The sequence below is a fragment of the Neodiprion fabricii genome, chromosome 3, assembly GCF_021155785.1.
Source record: "Neodiprion fabricii isolate iyNeoFabr1 chromosome 3, iyNeoFabr1.1, whole genome shotgun sequence".
Taxonomy (NCBI): domain Eukaryota; kingdom Metazoa; phylum Arthropoda; class Insecta; order Hymenoptera; family Diprionidae; genus Neodiprion; species Neodiprion fabricii.
Window position 1 is genome coordinate 2331007 of NC_060241.1, and position 22648 is coordinate 2353654.

General features: G+C 37.2%; 3 protein-coding genes and 1 long non-coding RNA gene across 14 annotated transcripts; 2 read left to right on the top strand and 2 right to left on the bottom strand.

Annotated features, from left to right (window-relative positions):
* Positions 1 to 1871: 1871 nt before the first annotated feature.
* Positions 1872 to 9044, bottom strand: LOC124178924 (inner nuclear membrane protein Man1). Its single transcript, XM_046562730.1, has 11 exons — positions 8783 to 9044; positions 7766 to 8722; positions 7505 to 7604; positions 7213 to 7406; positions 5646 to 5866; positions 5411 to 5545; positions 5166 to 5295; positions 4525 to 4798; positions 4210 to 4437; positions 3934 to 4118; positions 1872 to 3816 (listed from the first exon to the last, which is right to left on the bottom strand). Exons 2-11 carry the CDS (start codon positions 8634 to 8636, stop codon positions 3665 to 3667), a joined length of 2490 nt encoding a protein of 829 aa, XP_046418686.1. The 5' UTR covers positions 8637 to 8722; positions 8783 to 9044; the 3' UTR covers positions 1872 to 3664.
* Positions 9045 to 9860: 816 nt separating this feature from the next.
* On the top strand, positions 9861 to 17911 carry LOC124178923 (AP-3 complex subunit delta-1). Of its 2 annotated transcripts, none has more exons than XM_046562729.1 (14): positions 9861 to 10203; positions 10379 to 10474; positions 10573 to 10701; positions 10913 to 11323; positions 11477 to 11550; positions 12539 to 12982; positions 13055 to 13282; positions 13357 to 13519; positions 13601 to 13783; positions 13849 to 14290; positions 14359 to 14630; positions 14726 to 15370; positions 15453 to 15881; positions 15970 to 17911. In XM_046562729.1, exons 1-14 carry the CDS (start codon positions 10108 to 10110, stop codon positions 16060 to 16062), a joined length of 3705 nt encoding a protein of 1234 aa, XP_046418685.1. In that variant the 5' UTR covers positions 9861 to 10107; the 3' UTR covers positions 16063 to 17911. The 2 variants fall into 2 exon arrangements, with proteins under 2 accessions (XP_046418685.1, XP_046418684.1); XM_046562728.1 differs by lacking the exon at positions 11477 to 11550 and adding an exon at positions 11902 to 11975.
* LOC124178929 lies at positions 11068 to 19023 on the bottom strand. Its single transcript, XR_006869917.1, has 3 exons — positions 18557 to 19023; positions 12045 to 12174; positions 11068 to 11198 (listed from the first exon to the last, which is right to left on the bottom strand). It is a non-coding gene; the product is annotated as an uncharacterized LOC124178929 (long non-coding RNA).
* Positions 18111 to 22562, top strand: LOC124178926. 10 transcript variants are annotated; one of them, XM_046562740.1, is made up of 9 exons: positions 18111 to 18404; positions 19170 to 19243; positions 19919 to 20122; positions 20194 to 20455; positions 20550 to 20672; positions 20752 to 20913; positions 21015 to 21236; positions 21322 to 21512; positions 21602 to 22560. In XM_046562740.1, the coding sequence occupies exons 3-9, from the start codon at positions 19932 to 19934 to the stop codon at positions 21765 to 21767; spliced, it is 1317 nt and encodes a 438-aa protein (XP_046418696.1). In that variant the 5' UTR covers positions 18111 to 18404; positions 19170 to 19243; positions 19919 to 19931; the 3' UTR covers positions 21768 to 22560. The 10 variants fall into 10 exon arrangements, with proteins under 10 accessions (XP_046418696.1, XP_046418697.1, XP_046418692.1 ...); XM_046562741.1 differs by having other exon boundaries at positions 18111 to 18368; XM_046562736.1 differs by having other exon boundaries at positions 19170 to 19325; positions 21602 to 22558.
* Positions 22563 to 22648: the final 86 nt, after the last annotated feature.

Below are 22648 nucleotides of genomic sequence, written 5' to 3' on the forward strand. Positions count from 1 at the left end.
CGGAAATCCCCCTTTAAAAAATGATGACTTACCCCAGTATTACCACCGTCGGGATTAATAGGTGTTACAGTTGTCGTCGCCATTGCGGTCAATTTTATGTATCGTTATTAAATATTGGGAACCTGAGAACTTTTGTCAATACAACTATTTCCTCCCCTTGTATTATTTCAATAATATCACTATCGATGCAGGTTTTTTTAATTTATTTATTTTTTTTATTCAAAGTTTTTATTTCTATCGAGACACGGACGGTATAAAAATACTCTACGTTTCATTCACGATAGGCACTGATCGACTAATTATCGTGCTATTGTTATTATCGTGCAAAGAAAATGTTTACTATATTTATTCGAAAACGAACAAAGGAGATGATTAGTTGTACGGTATAATAATATTAAGATTACGGTATTGAGGAACAAAGATTTAATAAGGTATTCGTCACTTTTTTGCGATAACGCAGCGGTTGAGTGAATAATCAAAAAAATAAATAAATGTGAAAAAAAAAGGAAACAAAGAGATATTGTACTCGTATATATCTTAGTTCACAATGTACTTTGTCAATCGGTGAAAATTGCAAATAAGATAAGGCGCGATACCGATGTGATGTATATGTTGAATTACTCGCGGGTCAATAACTGCATCGGTGATACTTTTTAGGTGTTATTTTCGAAATAGATATAGAATAATGTTCACAGAGTTAGAACGATTTTTCACGAAATCCCGAATTATCTCGCAATACTTGGGTACCTTTTCACTGTGAAAGATTGCAAGCCGAGCTGAGGAGATGTGAAATCAACTTTGACTACCGATCGAATGTTTATAGGCAGGCTTGAGAGAGGTAAAAGTTTGATCGGTGGACGGTAGGTTTCTGGTGGAGAAATTGGAATACCCTGGGATGTCGGTTTATTGGCCATTCTCTATTATTGCACAATCCGACCAATCGAATAGTAGTCATTGTTGTGCGCCCCGGAAAGCCATGGCAACACGCTGTGACGCAAATTCACGTTACATGCATGCATAATTCTAAATTCCCGAATGCGCGACAAATTGCAAAAACAAAAGCGTTTAATCATATTTTTTACGGGGAAGTGAATCGATGCAGAGGAAAACCAATTACACCGTGCTAATAAGCCTGAAAGATTGTTAACAGAAACGAAGAAGCGAGAAAAAAATTGATATTTCTAGCCGAATCTTGAGATTCGAAATAACTTATTTCGAACGACGATAGGTGATACTCGTGTGGACATCGATTCAGAGACGGCTAGTTTTTCGGATTACGTTGGTAATACAGTTTTAGCCTACAGTCATAGACTACAGATTGTCTTTTTTTTCCACCAACAGGTATTGGTCAACTGACCACGTCTCGAATGCACAATTTTAAATCCTTAAAAATTCTTTAATCTATATTTTCATCAGGTGGAATACCGATTTTTATCAAACGTGTTTCGCATTTATTCTGCAATATCCAGATCCTTTGCAAGGATGCTTAAGGTGATGTGTGGAGAGCTATACATCAGTGATGAGAGGACTCTGTGCTTCTGTTTGGGCTTCGCGCACTCTGTCCTCTATTAGTAAGTCTATGCCGTTACGTGCTGCTGTATCTGCGTTACCAACGTAATGACTCGGTCGGAAAACTAGCCGTCACGGAATTAATGTCCATGTGTGTACATGCGTACGATGCAATAACTGCATTGTGAATAACGAGCTAAATTCGCGGAGAATTTTCCAACTCATTGTAACTGAATTATGTGTAATATGCGCATTCAGACAGAGAAAACGACCAAGACGGAAAGTGACGACGGTGATTAATGGGGGGGAAAAACGCGAACAGTTAATGATGAATTCCGCCCGTAGATGATGTGTTTAATAAATTCTGAAAAAATTTGAATTTATTCGAATATTATTATACATAACTATACATAGTATTCAAAGATCTTGATAGATAACACGTCCGCCTCCCTTTTTATGTATTAGACGATACGCGTACATATGCATAATATGTTTGTGTTTTTTTTTTTTTAGTTGTTGTTGTTATAACAAACAATCAGTCTACATATACACACATAATATGGTCGGTTCGATCTTATTCTCTGCACTTTTTATACCGTATTATATACACTTTTGCGTAGACTGATTATTGGCGCGAAAATGATTTTGCGGTCATCGAGGTTTCCCGTTCACATAGTTTATATATTGAGATTTTCGATCTGTTCTCTTAAAATGAGCACAAAAAATGCAGATTATAATCAACCCAATTGTCTACTTAACATACGTCATATATATAACATATCATAATAGAACGTAAAATATTTTTTATTTCTTTTTTTTTCCTCATTTTTTCTTTGTTTATAAAATGGTGAATTTTAAAATAGTTTTTTTTTTTTTTGTTTGTTTGTTACATCGTAATAATATTTCTAATCAGTTAAACTTACAACACGTATCCCTATAAATTTTTTTTATACAGTTCAATTAATTTATCGGTTTGTTGTTACCTGTGTGTATGTTTTTTGTGGTTTTTTTTTCCTTCTTAAATTATACTTTCGAAAATTTCATTCATTTCCTTTGCTTCTACATTGATTACTCACCCATATTATGCCTATTTTTCTTAATTTTTTTTTCTTCTCTTATTACCTATTTTATTCCTTTACAATATAACTTAGGCTTAAAGCACACCAAGGCCACTCACCAAACTAATTTTCCGTCCCTTTTATATTTATTATTTACCTATTAATTATCAACGTCTCCAGCCACAGGCTGAGTCAACAACTTGATTTAAGAGAAGAAATAAAAATGAAACATATTCATCTCTTCTTCATGAAATTGCACAAGTTTATGAACAGGGAAATTTTTTTCTTCAACGAGTCATAAACTTGCGTTGGTATGGAAAATTAACTTGGCGTACAAGCTGTAGGTATAAAAAAAAAAAAAAAAAAAAAAAAATGGCCCGTTTTCTGCGCCGGCGTACACAGATCTTAAAGTAAATTTTAATCTTTTAACAGTAACGTCAATAACTAGGGTTCTGTTTGTCTTATACGTTAAGCTTGTAATAATAATAATAATAATAATAATAATAATAATAATAATAATAATAATAATCTAAACGTTAAAATAAGGTTTAAAAATTAATTTTAATAGGCTATGTCTGTTTTACTTTCTTTTCTTAGATTTGTGCTATAAAAATAGTGCTAAAAGCACGAATGCATGTTACTCAATTACTAATCAACAGTCGCGAAGAAGTTTTCTTGGCATACAAGGAGATCAATTGAGCCCCCAAATTTAAAAATATCAATCGTTAATGGTCCTCGCATGGATGATTTCGTTACACATACTCGTAACAGTCCGTAGTAGAACTGAACCAACATTTGCGCACTTCTGTTATTGAATGATGAAAACGACTTTAAGTGAAATTTTAAACAAGTAAACATGCCGCAACATGAAATGCGGGGTCAAATAATCAAATTTTTTCATTCTTTCTTGTGATTTAAAACAAAAACTTTTTCAAATTATTAAAAAAAATTTTTTTTCTCTTTTGTCTGTAACATTATTGCCAAAAACGGATATTTAAATGTATAATTTAAAGCATTGGAAAAAAAATCCGTTATTATCGTTTTTTTTTCTTACCTTTGTTTCTTTCCTTAGCATCTTTAATAATGTAAATAAATATTTAAATGGTCTCCAAAGGACTTTGCCAATTGTGTGCTTGCATAGACAGTCGTTGATTGTTGCTCGGTTTCAATGGCGTAACGCATCGCGTAGCATCTGGGAATCGCTCGCGGTATCTTTCAAGTCGTAGGTATTTCACCGTGACAAGTTTGCCTGAAAATGTGAAGAATTTACATTGAACGTCGAAATAATTGGATGAAAAATCTTGAGTGTATCAGCAGTTAGGACTTATAAGGGAAAATTAACTATCGCATTTGGTTCTATACTCACTGTCAAACCACCAGCCGTGCAACGCTCTGTACGCTTTTCCAGCATCCTCTTGAGACATACATTTCATGTACACGCAACCTTCACGGTTTCCACGATCGACGCGAATATGAAGAATTTTCACGTCCTCGCCACACTTTTCTAATATCGCGTCCTGAACCTTTGTTTCCCAGTCGTCTTCAAACTCCCTAGAGCAACAAACATGTCGAGAAACATCATAGCTTTGTGAAATTCCAAAGTTGAGAAAATGAAAGCAACTAATCCAATTCATCTACTCACACGTCAGGGTCAAACATGTGTCGGATCTTGAGGCAAGGCGTCGGCGAATAGGGCAGGCTGTTCACAGAGCCTGCCATGGTTTCGAAGGCTTGACCCTGCCAAACTTTCGTCTTTTTGTTTCCGCTGTGTCCAACTGCCTGAACGTTAGACGCGTTCAGATTGTTGCTTGGCAGCCAACGCCATACGTGAAATTCCTCGCCTGCCACCTGCTGCACCTCTCTCCGAACTCTGAAGAAGAAAACGACAATGTTTGTTGGATGAGGAGAGTGAGTCAAGTCTTCAGGGTTAGTTTATTGAGGGGCTATAAAGGCCTACCTCGATTCATTTTCGTCTAGAAACTTGACTGCCTTCGCCCAAACGTTGGACATTTTTTGTCGGTTTTTTGGTGGTATCAAATTATCCCTGACATGATTTATAGCCAGGTAACTTTCCTGCGTGCCACCAGGACTCGTTAGTGCAGAATTCTGATGATGAAGTTCCAGCATGCTTATTATCTCGCTGACCAAACGGAATACCTCGTTCTCGGATTCCTTTTTCTGCTTCAAATGCCAGAGGACTAATTTATGACCGCCGATAATCATCAGAGCACCTGGAAAATCACATCAATTCAATTACGCTCAATTGCTTGAGCGATGTACGACTGAGGAAAAAATGTAAGACTCTACATTTTGATATTGAAATGGTTACTGCAATACTCGGCATTAAAATTTGGATAAAACTAAAAAAAATTACGAAATAAAACGCCAAACGAGAAATCTGGTACGAATTTACTAAGTGGAAACGCGTACAAATCTACATAATGTATGGTAAAACGAATATCTGTCAGTAATGCGATGAGCATCGGAAGATTCAGTCCTTTCACCTTGGTTGTGACAGCAAAAAAGGAAAATTCATGCGATACGAGGGAAATAAGTTTCAGTTGATATCGTTCAATAACGAATCAGTAAGGAATTTACCGACTGCTACAGCCAGAATCGAGGTGAGCAGGGTGTAGAGCTTGTTCTTGATCAAACACTTCATTGGGACATCAGGGTTTAGGACAACCATTCCCACTTTGCCATCTAAGCGTTTTGCCAATACTTTATCCTGAAATGGTCGAACAGTATAGCTTAAGATTGATGATCGCTGTTAAAATTCATCGAATTTTAAATATTTCTGTAACTAAAAACTGAGTAAGTGTCATTAATCGGCTGCAGTTTACCATAGAATCTAGAATCTGTGTATCCGCTGAGGCCTTGTTGATGTCGTCGATTTCGATCAGGGAAATTCCCCATTTGGGATTCTTAAAAATGAGCAACTGTGCGTTGTGAAGATCTTCCTTGATTTCCAGTTCATCCTGCGACAACGATATTTTATAATTTCGTGTGTGGCAATGCAACAGCAAACCCAGGCCAGAAAGTGTTTACATTGATTTATAGAAATTATTTAGTACCAACCAAATCATTCTTCAGAAATCTTTCCATCACGTTATTGTCGGTCATATAAGGAAAGTCTGTTGCGTCATCGCAGTTGTAGCTTATTGCCTTCTCTGTTAGAATGGTCTGCAACTTTTCCAGCAATTGTATTGCTGTGTGTTCCGTTCCCTTGCGAATACAATTGATACCAGGACTATCGCTATGTGGCACGTTGGGTGAGCAGAATGGAAAATTGTTGTTATCTATAATAATAAATGAAGAACATTGCATGTACTTATTTGTCAACAATCGTTCCGAACAGTGATGGTGGATAAAATCAAAATATAATTGCTGTACTGTATAAGATAAATATAATTGGAGGCTACGACAAATTGTAAAAGGTGCAAAATTCTTACGATTTAGTAAGAAAACAACTTTCAAGTGAGTTTTGTGAAAAACGTTCAGATCAATGACCGTTTCAAACAGAAATATTTTGAAAAAAAGTATGTATAAAATCGTGGGAAAAGGAAATGAAAGTACAGAAAATTGAGAAAATTCTCCAATACACAAATATTTATTGATAATTATTTATAATCAGAAAAAAGTATACAATATTATTAAAATGTTAGAGTTATATAAGTAGGCACTCGATTTCTTTCTTTTTTTGTTCTTTTAATTTCATGTTTTTATAGTAATTAGATAATAATTGTTATTTAGTTGAGTTATCATCAAATCATCACCTCAGAGAGACTACCGAATTTAATCGTTAAATATACTTTATAGTTGTGTTTTCTTTTTTTTGTTCGTTTTTCAGTTTTCATTTTACCATACCAAAACAGAGTTTCATTACCGCTTATGAATAAACACAGAAAACACGTAAACTCTGTCCACTAGTGCTAACCATACCTCAAGGCAGGTGTCAAAAAAATTTTCAGTTCTCGATACCAAAATAGAACTTTCATCCAGTCCGTTCCAATTAAATACTTTCAAAACTTTACAGTAAATCCACTGTTTTCTTTGCAATATGACATGAATAACGATGATTTTCAAAAATTTGTCAAAAACTATGGATCCAATCACGAAAATGACCTAGTACAATATAAAACAATCCACAAAATACATATAAAAAAAAAATTTGTTAGTGTACAAGTTATTATAAAAATACTAAATATCTCGACAACAAATCAAAGGAAGAAAAGAAATAGTTAGTAAAGACAAGTACAAGTACGTACAGTGGTTTAAAATATGTTGATACTTTCAAAGCTTGAGACAAGGGACAGTATCTTTCCAATTAGATCGAAACGTCATAATTATTTTCCATCAGACACACGTTCCAAAATGTTCTGATTTATCACGTATAATTGCGAGGAGAGAAAAAACATACACTGGGTAATGTTGTATCCATATCAGGTATACAGGTAAAGTATCAATTACTCTTCTTAAATAAAAAAAAAAAAAAAAAATGCAAGAAAAAAATATGTATTCCTAAACTACATTTTACTAGTAATATATAATATGTCATTTTTCTTTTCTTTTTCATTGCATGAGATTTTTTTTTAAAATGTCTGAGTATCTTTCGTAGTTTATTTTTACTGTAACTAATACCTACCAGCATCAGGTGAAAAGGTGTCGTTCTTTCCACCAAGCCCCAAATAAACGACTGCCAAAAGAATGAAAAACAGCAACAAGACTCCAACCAGTATAACCGATATCAGGTTGTGATTGTTTTTCATTTCTTTACCATCCGACGTGGATGGGAACGTTCTTGTGATTGCCGGTCTCTCCGAAGCCAGCGCATTGTACCTGTAATCAAATGTATGAAAAAATAAGATGCTAGAACAATCCCGCGCTTCTTCAAGAAGACTAACAACATCATCAAGTATCTAATATCTTCCTTTCACCTTGGCGTAGACGGCAGGTACTTGGATCGCAACGATGCAAAGTGTCCATTCGAATCGGTTTCCTTCAATTCTGGTAAGGCAGAGTGGCGTAAGATTGGAGCTAAAAATAAACAGACACAAGAATAGGCTTTTATCGTTGTCGATTAGTCGGCCAAGTGAAAAATTCAAGAGCAATACATAATAAAACAGTAAACAATGGTAAATGGAGCTGAAAAAATTTCACTAGAGGTTTATAAGACCATCGAAAATCTCTGCACTCACAGCTAAGACTGGTCTTTGACGGTAAATTGCTGCTAGAAATTTTGCTCAGTCTCCTAGTGAAGTCGGACAAATATGGTGTTTCAATATTAGCAAGAGGATCTTCGGCGTCTCTGTAGTTATCCTCCTTCTGGCTGTGTATCGGAGATATGTTGAGTTTGAAGGCAGGAGTGACGTAGCTATCCTCGTTGTTGGTGAATATGGATCGTTTCTTGGTGTTATATTCAAGACTCACAGGTACGTGTCTCTCGTTATTCAGAAAAGTAGAAGCGGACGTGGACGAAGACGAGGACTCGTAGGTCCTTGGCTCGACAGTTTTGTATCTAGCCGCAGAGGTCGAGTAAGATTTCTCCGGCTCCTCGGCTATGTCCGAGTCCGATCCAGTCTCTAGACCGTCGTTGGAGACGGTGGTCTTGAAGTTTCTCGTCACCTTCCTAGACACGTTCTTGACCGATTTGAGCGAGGTGTTGAGCGGCGCCTCGAGACGAACGTAGGGCTCACCGGTAACCTCGTTGTTCGCGATGCTCGAGGTCGTCGTCGTTCGAGCAGCGGAGCGTCGCCGAGAAGGACTTTTCGGAGCCACAGCCGGAGCCGGCGGCGGCATGGGATTGGCAAGAGTCTGGCGTCGCGAGCTGGATGATTTCTTCTTGCGACCGACGGACGCCGAGTCGTCGTCGGTGTCGTCGCTGCTGTACTTGGCGGCGAGTGAATGCCGACCCGAGCCCTTGAGGCCTGCCTCTCGGGCCTCCATCAGGTTCTTCAATTTCTTGACGAGGATCTTGCGCGTGGTAAGAGTTACGGGACCCACGGGGTAGCCGTACTCCGCCAGCTTGCTGCGCAGCTCCGAATCCGACAACGCGTCTACGGCCTGCATCTTTTATACACGGTCACTTTTCGGTTCGTCACACGCCGGATTTTATCCCGTATCGAAAGAAGAACGTTCGCCGTTTATAACCAAATCTGCGAACAAGTTTCGACGGTAGATTTATACTTGATACTGATTACGCGATGATCACTCACCGCGACACGCGCCAAGCAAACCACCAACGCGCTAGCCTCAAAACAACAATTTTTCTACACCGAAAGAAAAATGGATGGTGCGTGCGTGCGGTGTTGGTTTGGTTGGTTGGTTGGTTGGTTGATTGGTTGGTTGGTTGGTTGGTTGGTTGGTTGGTTGCGCGTTGTTCTCTCCTCTCGCGCTGCTGCTTCTCGGCGCGAGAAAACGCGGGCTTTTGAGGCGCCAAACGACCCTTATGTAATTGAAATCCAGCTTCGAAGAGAACTGCGCACCGGCAGACCCTGGATACCGAGAGATTTATTTCTGATTTTTCCCTTTCACTAAAATTCTTAAGAGGGTGCCGTAGTCGATTTCGATGCTGTCTTATAATAAATCTCCAAATATCGGTGTCCGCGTATCTCAAACGTGAACTAAACGGACCCAGAAATACTGTAATACAATTTAATTTGACGCAGAAATAAAGAAATGACATGAATTCTACGAATTCAATGTTACGATTTCGTAGATTCCGTACTATTTCTTTTATATTTCTGCGTCGAATGAAAATGGATTGGAGTGTTTTTTTTCGGAATTGTTTATAGAACGAGACTCTTAAAGCTCTCTCGCGTTTGAGATACGCGACTTCGATATTTGGAGATATATTAAGAGCAGCATACGTAAGACGTTTAATGAGCAGCGCTGCTACTGCGTCAAATCACTAGACAGATGCTAGTAATATTTAGTAAGTTACTAAACTGCTTCTGCTTTTTGCTGCGCATGAAATCCCACCTTTATCTATTTACATCATGTAATTTCACATTACCGATAGTCGTGCAGAGGGTAGAGGTGAAGAGAATAGAGTACGAAGTAGGTTATGTTTGTGTCAATAACCTTCGACACGCCAGCGCATGCGTGATTAGACAAAGACAACCAGACTCCCTAGTTGCTTTCTCTCTTTCTATCGCTTTAATGCTCCGTGGCCGTGAGGCATTGGCGGAGTCGGCCATCTTTAATCATAAGTACGCAGTGGTCAAAGATGAACGAATAAAAATAACTATTGAGAGTCGTGACTATAGTGTATGTAGTTTTGGTTTTTACATTAAATCGTGAATATATTTTGTGTAGTGTGCTGCTTCTGCCAACCTGTCAAAAACGACGGTCAAGATGGTCGTTCTTTTCGATACTTGAGACCGACTTTTGATAAATAAAGTGTTTCGTTTGATGTACGGCGGTAAAGAAATCAGGGTGTAATTGATGCGATTTATACTGAACGAAATTTTAACTCGTTCTAGGATACGCAAGAGATAGTTATTTTAACCGTATTTCGCTTAGTCGTTAAGATCGAAAAATGGCTCTACGCAAAGTGAAGGGGAATTTTGAGCGAATGTTTGATAAGAATCTTACCGATTTGGTCCGCGGTATTAGAAACAACAAGGAGAATGAGGTATGCCCTAAATTTTGCCATCCTTTATCATCCCTGATGCGACATCCCCTTCAAACATAACCTAGTATACCCTTATCGCCACGAGAAAAGAGATAAAAGAAAAAACTATCCTTCAACCGAAACCTCAATCGTCTGTTTCTAACGGTGTATTACAATCTAATTTTCCTATTTGCAGGCAAAATACATCGCACAATGTATGGAAGAGATCAAACAGGAACTACGTCAAGACAATATCGCCGTCAAAGCAAATGCTGTTGCCAAATTGACATACGTATGTTAACATTACTTTCATGTTGACAAAATCCCCTCATCTCCTTCTTAACCTCCTATTTATAACTATCGATAACTGTGTAATTTTTTATCTCGCAGCTTCAAATGCTCGGCTACGATATCAGCTGGGCTGGATTCAATATCATCGAAGTAATGTCATCCGCCAAGTTCACTTATAAACGTATAGGATATTTGGCTGCTAGCCAGAGTTTTCACACTGATACAGAAGTGAGAATTCCTTTTCAGATTTAATTTATTTTTTACATCTTGCATACCATTTTTAATCCTTACCATCGAAATGTTTGGCAGTATATAACTAAAAAAAAAAGCAATAACTTTTCTTTGTCGCGGATTTCTGACCGTACAAATATATTGGTTGATAATATTATAATTGGCTGAGATAATTTGGCTGAGCTAAACCTTCTTTTATTTTTTTCAGCTCTTGATGTTAACAACTAATATGGTGCGAAAAGATTTGAACAGTCAGAATCAGTATGATGCAGGTTTGGCTTTGAGTGGATTGTCGTGTTTCATTAGTCCCGACTTGGCTCGGGATTTGGTAAACGACATAATGACTTTGTTAACGTCGACAAAGCCATATCTCCGAAAGAAAGCTGTGTTAATGATGTATAAAGTCTTCCTCCGGTTTCCCGAGGCTCTGCGGCCAGCTTTTCCTAGGCTTAAAGAGAAACTAGAAGATCCAGATAGCGGTGTTCAGTCTGCAGCTGTCAACGTTGTATGCGAATTAGCCAGAAAAAATCCCAAAAATTATCTCAGTCTTGCTCCCGTTTTCTTCAAACTCATGACTACATCCACGAACAATTGGATGCTAATAAAAATTATCAAGCTCGTAAGTATTTTTTAATTATAAACGCGTTTAGTTGCCCAGGCATTTAATAGAGTATTGAATTCACTTGTGATATAAACGTCGAAGACGGAAGAGACAGTCTAATTAACTCTTTCAAAATCTTGTTATCTTTTCTTTCTTTTTTTTCCCATGCAGTTCTCAGCGATAACTCTCATTGAACCAAAAATGGGTCAACGCTTGACACAGCCCCTCATTGATTTGATATCAAGGTTCCTATATTAAAAAATCTTACATAACATAGAGTATCTTTTGTTGTTCAATATACACATTCTGCTATTTATCGTTTAGTTTTCAGAGAGAAAACGAGAAAATATCGTTTTCATCTTGTATTCTTGGTTTTCACTTGTGTTTTGTTGATTTTTTAATTTTATCAATTGAATCAGAGGCTAGGGGAAGGGATTATATTCTTAGACCCCAGTTAAAACGAATTTACTCATTAGATGTCCAATCCTAGTAGTGCATCGTACTGTCGTCATAGATTATCACATTGTTACAATACTTGTAAAATATGTTCGCTGGTTGATTGTACATTAGAAACGTTACAATGTTTTTCCTTACAGTTTGGCGCGTTGACTCCTTTAGAGCCTAGGCTTGGCAAAAAGCTAATAGAACCCCTTACCAATCTAATACACAGGTACATTGCTATATTATATTATGTATACACGTCGTATTGATTCACTGTAATTGTATTCAAACGATTTACCTGAGCTGACTGAAGTGGGCTGTCAATTCTATTACATCATTCGCGTGGATACTGAAACCTTAGACTGAAATGCTGCGATGCGTTCTTAAGCTCATTCTCTTGCCGATCGAGGCCACATACGTTTCTGAAACTAAAATAGTCACTCTGCTATATGAAAGAGGATCGAAAATACATAGTACAAAAATTTTCACAAGAAACCTTAACAACTCTGAAATACGTTGGTCAGAGTCATTATTTAATTTCTTTCTTAATTTTTTAATAACGGACTACCAGCTACTACAATATCATAGAAAAATCGAATTATTAGCTCAAAAGATTACAGGCTGTAAAAAGTTATTTTTAGATAAATGCGGAACAGAACATTTTTTATTTTTTTACATTACAAAGGCTTTTACTTGTTCGAATTAAAATATGTAGCTGTATAAAACAAAAGCTAATTCATTAAGAAGCAAAAAAAACATTCGACAGGATAATAATTTATCTGTATTTTTTAGTACGTCGGCAATGTCGCTGTTGTACGAATGCATCAATACAGTGATAGCTGTACTTATATCGATATCATCGGGTATGCCAAATCATTCAGACTCTATTCAGTTATGCGTTCAAAAGCTCAGAATACTGATAGAAGATTCTGACCAGAATCTGAAATATCTTGGACTTTTGGCGATGTCGAAAATTCTCAAAACGCATCCAAAGAGCGTTCAGGCACACAAGGATCTCATAATGCAGTGCCTTGATGACAAAGACGAGAGCATTCGGCTTCGTGCTTTGGACCTGCTTTACGGAATGGTGTCTAAGAAGAATCTAATGGAAATTGTACGGAAATTAATGATACACATGGATAAAGCTGAAGGAACAACATACAGGGATGAATTACTCTCAAAGATCATACAGATATGCTCGCAAAACAATTACCAGTTCATCACGTACTTCGAATGGTAAACGTCCAGCATTTTTATCATCAACAAACGTTTTCCAGCCCTACATTCTTTCGCTTCTTCTTAATCTAGGTATATTTCCATACTGGTTGAGCTTACGCGGATGGAAGGTACAAAACACGGACAATTGGTAGCGACTCAATTACTTGACGTTGCTATTCGCGTTCAGGCAATTCGAAACTTTGCTGTACAACAATGTGCTCTGCTTTTGGAGAATGCTCACTTGCTCACTGGACAGCCCAGAGCTACTATGGCTGAAGTACTGTACGCAGCTGCATGGATTTGTGGCGAATTTTCGAGGCTAGTTGTTCGCTTAATACGTGCAATTAATCGCAGTTCGACATCGACGATGTTAAATTTCCGTTTGTTTATAGTGAGCTGCAAAATCCCTTGGCCACTTTGCGATCAATGCTGCGATCAAGGGCTTCTACATTGCCAGGTCACATTCAAGCTGTTTACGTACACAACATTCTAAAACTAATTGCTTGTACTTTGAGCAAAGCGGAAAAAGAAAATGACACGAAATCTATACAGGAGGTATGGCATTATTCGTCAGATTTATCAAAGCTTTAATGAAATTTTATTTTCCTAAATTGTTGCTTTGTTAATTATTCTTAGATATACGCGCTCAGCGACAAAATAGTAGCTTTTGTATGCAGCGGTGACTTGGAGGTGCAGGAGAGAGCTAGTTCGGCAATTGTTCTTCTAGAGTGTTTGAAGGAAACTTCCGGACTCGCTGAAGAATTGGCTGAAATGTTTGTCGGGGAATTGAATCCCGTAGCGCCAAAAGCTCAAAGAAAGGTACAAGACAAACGCATGAACGATTAATGATTTTCAATTGTCAATTAAACTTTTTGTTTAACTAGGTTCAAATTCCGGAGGGTCTTGACCTCGATGCGTGGATCAACGACCCTCCTTCAGAGAGCTCTGATTCCGAAGATCTTGATATGAATGACATATTTGTAAAAACTGAAAGGCCCAGCGATTCTTACCGCAAACAAAACGTCGTTGAGTTGACATCAGAGGAACTTCAGCAGAGGCGAGAAGCGAGAAAATTGGAACAAGAAAACAATCCCCATTATTTGAAGGGCTCTAGTAATACGTATAAAAACTCTTCGTCTTATCACAATATTTCGAATAACAATGAAGACGATTTTGAGAGCATTCCAGTTGCCGAGTTGAATATACCTGTCGCGCTTGAAGTTCCTGGGCTCGCAAATTCAAATAAATATTTGAATATAAGTTTCGGCGAAGATGACGGTGACAAGAGACACAAGAGGCGCGGCAAAAAGAAATCGTCCAAGAAAAGTAACGAGATGCACCTTCATGTGATTACATTTTGCTTTTCGTCACGTTAATCGTTACTTTCATTCCAGATAAGAGATCGAACAGTTCTGAAGATGAGCACGAAACCGTTCACCCTACGCAGTTAGTAAACACCGGAATAGGCGAGTTACCGCCTGGTGCTGAATTGAGCGATGGTGACGATTACGATATCGGAGACATGAATGATCCTCACAGGGCTCTGGACATCGACTTGGACATGCCGTTGCGAGAGGACGAAAGATTGCCAGTTCTGGAACACAGAATCGTTGAGAATAGTCTTGCCAACGAAGTGCCTGATGTTAAGAAAAGTAAAAAGGACAAGGTAACAACAATTCACCGTTCCTTAGACGAATTAGTTGAACCTTTTTTTGTTCACTTTGATAAGTAACAACGAGGAGAAACAATTTCGTTTTTTAGGACAAGGAGCACAGAAAGTCCAAGAAGAAAAGCAAAAGTGCGAAAGAACACAATAAAGTAAAGCAGCCGACGACTAAGAAAGCGGAAGAGAATGGAAATAGCATAGATCTGTGGTTGGCAAGCGATACTTCACCAGAGAAAAATCAGAAAGTGGGTAGCGGCGATTACATGGAAATGCCGAGTAAAGTAGAAACTGATAAGAAAGAAGAGGGCGGTAGATCTAAGAGTTCTAAGAACAAGGGTAAAAATAAAAGCGACCATGAAACAAGTAAGCATAAAAAAAAATCTAGGAAAGCTAAAGACGATTCCAAGTTGAGCAAAGATAAGAAATCGTCTGGCTATGAGGAAACAGCCGGTATTTCAACTCCGTCCAAAGAAATTTTGCCGTCTTTGAACACAATTTTGAACAGGTTTGATAGTCCGTCAACGAATCTTCCGTCTCAGTTTGATTCGACGGATCAAAATTCTTCCTACAAAATTCTAGCGACTGATAAAACGGTCAAACTCACTTACGACGTCAAACAATTACCTCACGAAGCTGACAAGATCGTTATTCTCCTAGTCGTCGCGAACATCGGAACGAACCTTTTGAAAGAATTTGACTTTAACATCTCCGATACCGCGACATTGAAGCTGTTGCGAGCTGTGAGTTAAAAATTTGAATATACACTTAATTTTTTTTTTTCATTTTATCTTGTACCACTTCCATAATTTTCCCGATTTTCAGGCGGGTGACGAGTTCGAAATGAAAACGCGATTTCAATTACTGCCCAATTCCAACAACGTGACACAATTCACGATGTCTGTGTCGGATGTAACGTTTACACAAAAGTTACGAGGTACTTTGGCATACATGATAGAAGGAGAGTCGGGAACTTCCCAGGAGAAGCTTGACTTTGTATTGACATTACCATGCAGCAGCTTTATGATCGGTCATATTTCTCACAAAGATATTCTAACCGAATTACTTAGCAGCGGTCAGTTGACTGAGAAAATAAAAAACGAAGTTGAATCTAGCGGACAAGATTTCTCACAACTGTTAAATACCGTTTGCCAAAAATGCAACGTTACTCTAGTCGAACAGATCGATCAAACCGCATCTCTTTATGGACATTCCTTGAAGGGACACCATGTTTGCCTATTATTAAAACATAACGTGAGTATTCACGATTATCATTTTTTATTCACCATTCACATACCGATAATTTTGAATATTTTGTTGTTTTTTTCCCTGCCTCTTTCAGAATTCAAAGGGGACCTTGATGATTGAGGGAAAAAGTGACAATAACTCGCTGTTATCAGGTATCGTTGATGAAATATCCCGAATTTTGGTATAACGCAACCACGGAGAAGTGTATCAAGTTGAAGAGGAAATTGTGGAAATTCAACATATGTTATCTATAGTTAGAACTTTATAATATTCAAATCAATTCCTACGTCAGTGGCGTAGTAAAAAATAAAAATAAACAAATTTTTTTATATATATACACATGTATATATATTTATATATATGTATGTATGTATACAATTTAGCGTTCGTGACCAAGGAGGCTTGATGAAGGAAAATTTTCGTCGATTTTGGTCATGACAGACATTTTGATTTCAAAATTTATTGTCTTTGCGACGTTTTGACCGGGCGCAGCCTCGACATCACCAGGCTACTATTTTAACAAAAAAAAAGAAATGTCCTGCCAAACATTTTTTCTTTTGTTAAAACAGTAGCCTGGTGACGGTCGGGGCTGGGCCCGGTCGCAAGGGCAATAAATTTTGAAGTAAAAATGTCCATCGTGACCAAAATCGACGAAAATTTTCCTTTATATATATACACATAAACAGAGAGAAGCATGACAGCGTAGAGTATTGTTTTTTTCGAACAAAATTTGCCAGATTCGTGTTTTCCTTGAATTTTCATGAAAATGTGAACAAGAAATTTCTTTGTCGGTATCTGTATTCGCATATTTTTTTTCGAGCTGGAAAAATGATATGATTTTCTTTCTTCATTTTCTATTACTGTTAGGATTTGAATTTGTGATATGTGCCTGGTAAGTTGCTGCTGTTGCTGCTGCTATAGATATGACCCTGTAAATAGGAAATTGTTATTCCGGATCGTATTGATCTTTAAAACAAATGAAGACAGTCTGATGTACTATCTATGAATCCACGTTTAACTTGTAACTGTACCTAGTAGTGTCAATAGTATCAGCATATTAACTTCAATTATACTATTATTATTTGACGTAGTTATGATTAAATTCTCTACGCGTTTCAAATTTATCTTACAATCAATAAGTAATTTGCATGGTATAATTTGTTCGTTTTTCAAGAGAAACAATTATAAAGCTGATGCTATTACTTTTATAGGTACCAGAAAAAAAAAATTTCAAATGATGGATGGATACTGTATGTACATAGATATAGGTATCTGAATCCAGGTTTGCTTGGCTCAAAGAGGATACTTTAGTGGCTTGCGACGATGAATAAAGAGTTTATCGTAGATAAAAGTACTTTTTTTATCCCCATTTTGATCGGTGTACTTGATACGTCGTATTCTGGTTTCGTAGTAAACACGCTATGCGACTTTTGTCGTCACTTTGAGCTACGGTAATCCTACGATTATAATGTACACTGGCATAAATATATACACATGCATACCTACATTATATTGTAAGTAACGAAATAAGACAGACAGAATGAGAGAGAGAGATAAAAAGATAGCGAGAAAGCGGAGAAAATTTAAAAGACGAAATCATTAGCACACATTCATTGTGTTTGGAATCGGTGCCTAAAGAAAATTGATAACGAAAGTTTTCGATAATGAATTTAGGGTACACGGCACTGATTTTCTATACATATATAGATATTTACATACTTGATATCACGTCCGAGTGGCTGATCGTGGATTAAGTATACATTACATTACTTACTTTTCAAAACAAAGAAGCAAAGTAACAAAATTAAGCGTCGAAAATTTTTCTCAATGAAATTCAAAATATGTAAAACAATAATCACTCGGCTATTATAATCTACGGTTAGTTATTTTAATGAATAATAATTATAAAAAAAAATTGGGAACTGCGTATTCAGCGATATTGCCAAACGCTATGTATGGATTCGCGAACTTTTATGTTATATAAATTGTATACAGTCAATATAAGATTAAAATATTAATTAACTATACTCAAGGAATCATTCTACTTTGTCTTATCATTTTTGTAATGTATCCTTTTCGTTTTCCTGTTGTTGACTCTAACTTCTATCTGTGTAACAATTGAAATGGCTAGTCGGTAAGTCTGGGATCTTATATCAACTTACCGACCCGAGCTGTCAAAATATATTTTCGAAACTACCATTTCGGATGAAATCAAATCAGCCATTGAAATACTACCCTCGAGAAGAAAGATCTCAAAAATTCTGAAACTATTGAAAGATAATAGAATTCTGAAATATTGATGTATAAATGGGTTCTTTTTGCATGATGTGGCGAAAGTGGCAGCGTGTACGACGCACAAAGCGGCTATTGCATATTGATATACATATACAGATGCACACACGCGCAGATATATTATAATCGGGCCCAAGGTGTATTTTTTTCTGTAATCTGAATAATATTCGTATGTGAATTACCGTGAAAGTGGCTGAAAACGTGAAAAAAACGATAATTTAAGAATAATTGATCGATGTAAGAGCTCAGGGAGGCGATAATGCGATATTCTCTTTTGCTGGTTATCATATTTTGAGCCGTCGATTCGACTGCTTAGGCGAAACGGTTCAAGGTTATGTTGCACACTGCCTGATAACGATAAAGGAGGGCAGAGGAGAGAATAAATTCACCTTTCGGATATGTGTAGTATTTTTTCACACGCAGTTCAATGTTTCGGATTCTTCGCGTATGTTTTTTTTTTTTTGGACCGTTTACTACCAAATATCACGGGGCTGAATGAATAGCGAGTTTTTTTTGTTCGTTGTTCGATCTCTGTCAACCGAGCATCTGATCATCCCGCAACTACCTACGTACCGTGAATTAACTCTGATAGTTATTTTGGTCCATTTACATATTTATTTCACCTCAGAACTACGTAGTATCGAAAACGTTGCGTATATCGCTATTCAAACAACCTTTGCCAATGACCGAACGAATAGCGGAGATGCGAAATATTCTAAATCCACAGATCACGTTTACATTGATTACGCCTCTCAGATTCTTGAGACCTTCACAGTTCCAATGCGATCCGTTTGCAAACATTCAATTGCATTATTGTAATGAATATTTTAACAATGCACAAAACGTTGGCTCAAACCCAATCCAATGACTAGTCGATTCCGCTCGTCGCTCTATCTCATCGGTTTTTCCCACCTTAGAATCGCTGATCACTTTCCTGGCAATTGTCACTTCTCCTCAACTATGTCCGGTATTGTAGAGAAAATTTCCTCCTTTTTTTTTTAGAAGCCTGGTGCCTCGGGTTATCAAGTCTGGGAATTTTGCTCGTGAACAGTTATCGCCGCAGCTACTTTCCTTGGGTTGAGTATATTATTCGAACTCAAGTTATAGTTACGGTATCGGAGGTCACGAGAAGAACGACAGTTGGACTCGGATTCCTTGGTATGATTCCTACTGATTGCGGCTTTTGATTACTAACATCAAATAATTGAAATACGGAAATGAAATGAAGAAAGTTTTTCCAAAATCTCTTCTTCAATTGATAATAAATCGCAAGGATTTCGAGAACTCGATGAGATCCTGTTGGACCGTAATCAACGTTGAACAAAGGAAAATTTAGTTGAAACTAAAGAGCACTAAATAAATGTGTTGAATACTTGTACATTGCTATATATTGCTCTTTTTTGGGCTTTAGCCAAACACATGTTTATTGGAGGATGTTAACCGTGAGTTGAAATTAGATCGGGCTGTTCCCTAAACTGTGTTTTTTAACTTTAGTTCAACGTCCAACTTTGGCAGAAGAGGAACTTAGCAATCCTTTACGTTCTTTGTGTTGCTCGGAAACATCTTTGCAATAACTTAATAATTTATTGAACATGTTTCAAGCCGGCATCCCCAATTATAGATCTTCTGATCCTTATTACTATCAGTATTTTGTTTGCCATATGTAACTATCAGACACTTAGATGCGTATCCTTTGTCCCATTTTTCAATAGTTCCCTTTTAAAAATGCAATTTTTTTGTTTCCCAATCAGGTGCAAACGCAAGATGAAAGTTAAACGAAGCAAATCCCTTTCCCCTGAACCGTCGAGCAGTAACGAGTACAAGAGGCCTAGGATTGCCAATTCCGGGGACAGTGATAATGACTATCTAGAATGTCGGCTTCTCAATCTCTCCGATGATGTTTTACTGAATATCATGAAGTTTCTCCATCCGCAAGATCTCATGGCTCTGAGCTTGTAAGCGTGAATTTACTACAGATTCGTCTGATATTTGTATTTGTATTTTTATGACGTACAAATGCTTTAAGGTGTTGCCAACGTTTGGAGCAAGTAACAAGGGACAGAACGCTGTGGAGTAATTGCGTCGATTTTCGAACGGCTCCGACACTGTTAGAGGATCTAGAAAAGTATGTAAAGTTTTTTAGACCGATGACCACAAGACTGAGAATACGCGGTAACTTGCAATCGAATAAGCATCGAGGATTGAGCCAAAGCTTTTTTAGTGCAATACGAGCAACATGTCAACTCAAGGAATTAACTATGGAAGAATACGATATTGATGCTGATAAAGTAAGTCGATGAGTAGATTCAATGTTACAAGGATAAACAATTTCACTGTTCTATCGGTTTAATGTCTTTGTTTGCTCATGTCTTCTCGCAACAGATACAAATCACAGACTTTCCCAAAATGATTGAAAAACTTTCACTCAAAGGCTGCAGGATGCACCATTTGCAAACCGACAAATCCTACTTTTTCAGGATGGACTTTCACATGCCCAACTTGACGGTAATATTATATATATTCATCTCAGGTTTTTCAACAGGCAAATAATCGTTGAAATACTCAACATTTGTCTAAATTACAGTGCCTGATATTGAGCAAATGCAACTGGTTCTATCCACATTCATTGATGGTGATAAGCAAGATGGTAAAACTGAAAGAACTTCGACTGGATTCTTGTTATCGACTCGGCGAATGCGTCGCTTACGCAAGCCTGGCTACCAGATTTGGTTTCAAATCGTTGGAGGTAATTTTTATGAATATCACCCATCAGAAATAACGATCGATTGCTCTCGTAGTTTTGCCGAATTTCTTTGATCCACGAAATTTACACTCGACTCCCAACAGATTTTAGATCTTAGAGACACTGGACTGGGGGATAGCGAGATATGCTGTTTCAGCAGCACTAAAACATTGACGCATTTGTACTTGGAATGTCCACGGTCGCCGAGACCAGTTTATTGCTACGAGCATGAGCCACGGCCCTACAGGCCACCTCAACAGCATTCGACAGACCCGCGCTTGAGAGTGTTCGAGGATCAAAATATCTTGGAGGTAAATAATGATAGGGTAAGATAAATTACAACCCTGAGTCTATTTGCCTTGTCAGAAAAAAACGGGATCTAACCTTCGATATGTATAAAACATTTTCCAGTTATTAATAGACGAGAGACGCATCGTGCCGTACTTTGATTTCGAACGATGTCTCGTATCCGATCGAGCTATTTGCGCTTTAGGAAGCTACGTTTGCGATCGTACAATTCTCAACAATATACAGGATATGATTTTCGTCGAAGTGGATAGGCGTGTTGTAAACAATCCCAATCTCAAGGAATTGGTAGTGCGGTAAGTTCGATTCAATTGTGCTGGAGATAAAAGTCTAAGTGAATAATAATGGTGATGAGTTGGAACAAAATTAACATCTTTCCTTTCAGAAACTATCCACGAGTAACGAATCAAAGTCTAGTACATTTGGCCGCGAATGCACCTAGCCTTGAATATTTGGACGTGACGGGAACTACCGTAACTCGAGAAGGTGTTGAAATGTTCAAGTCACAAAAGCCTGGCGTTACAATATTATCGTCATTTGATGAAACATAACGTCAATATGAAACTTGAATTCAAGCATTAAAATCAAAGGGAGGTCTCGATTAATCGAAGCATTGTGAAAACAAAGAGAGAATTGATTGGTTTCTTAGTTTCATCATCGCATTCTTGCAGCTTTAGGTTCATTGAAGTTACAGGATTAAAAATCCCATACAATCACGTCCTAATTTGATAGTTTAATGTGTATATTGTACACAATTTTTTTCGTATCCAAATTCAGAACTTGAATTGTCGTACCAAAACTTCAATATGTGCACTGTATCATAAATTATGAATGCGTAGGCAATAAGAACTAAGCTTGAGTGGTACACTGTATTGTTTAAATTTTTTTCTTTCCGTTTTATTTCTTTTCGACAGCGCATTATTGATTAATAAATTATATTAATATATTATACCGCTATGATAAAATTGAGAATCGTGTGCGTTGAAAAATTTTACCTCACTTCGGCTATTTAAGCTCTGAAAAATGTTTCTTTTCTGTACCTCGAGAGCTATAAAAATTCTGGTAGTCTTTTACCAGCTATCAATGTAGTAATATAAATATATGTGAGCAACTGCTAAACTTGTGTGTATGTAAGTGTTTGTGCGTATACCTGACTTTAAGTAGGAATGAGCGTGTGTAAAACAACTGTAAGATTTTCTTTGTCGACCTAGAATAAATTTTTTTTTTTTAATCTTTTAGATGATATAAAATATCGTTTATAACTTATGGGTATACTGAAAAGTTCTTTCTCATCTATCTATTGTTGTTGTGCTAGTGTCTTTTGTAAGAGATATTATTATTAGTTACTAATTAACATTATTACTTTATCCGTACTAGTTCCTTACGCTAAAAATAAATGGAACATTTTTTCAACAGTATTTTCAAATTTGTT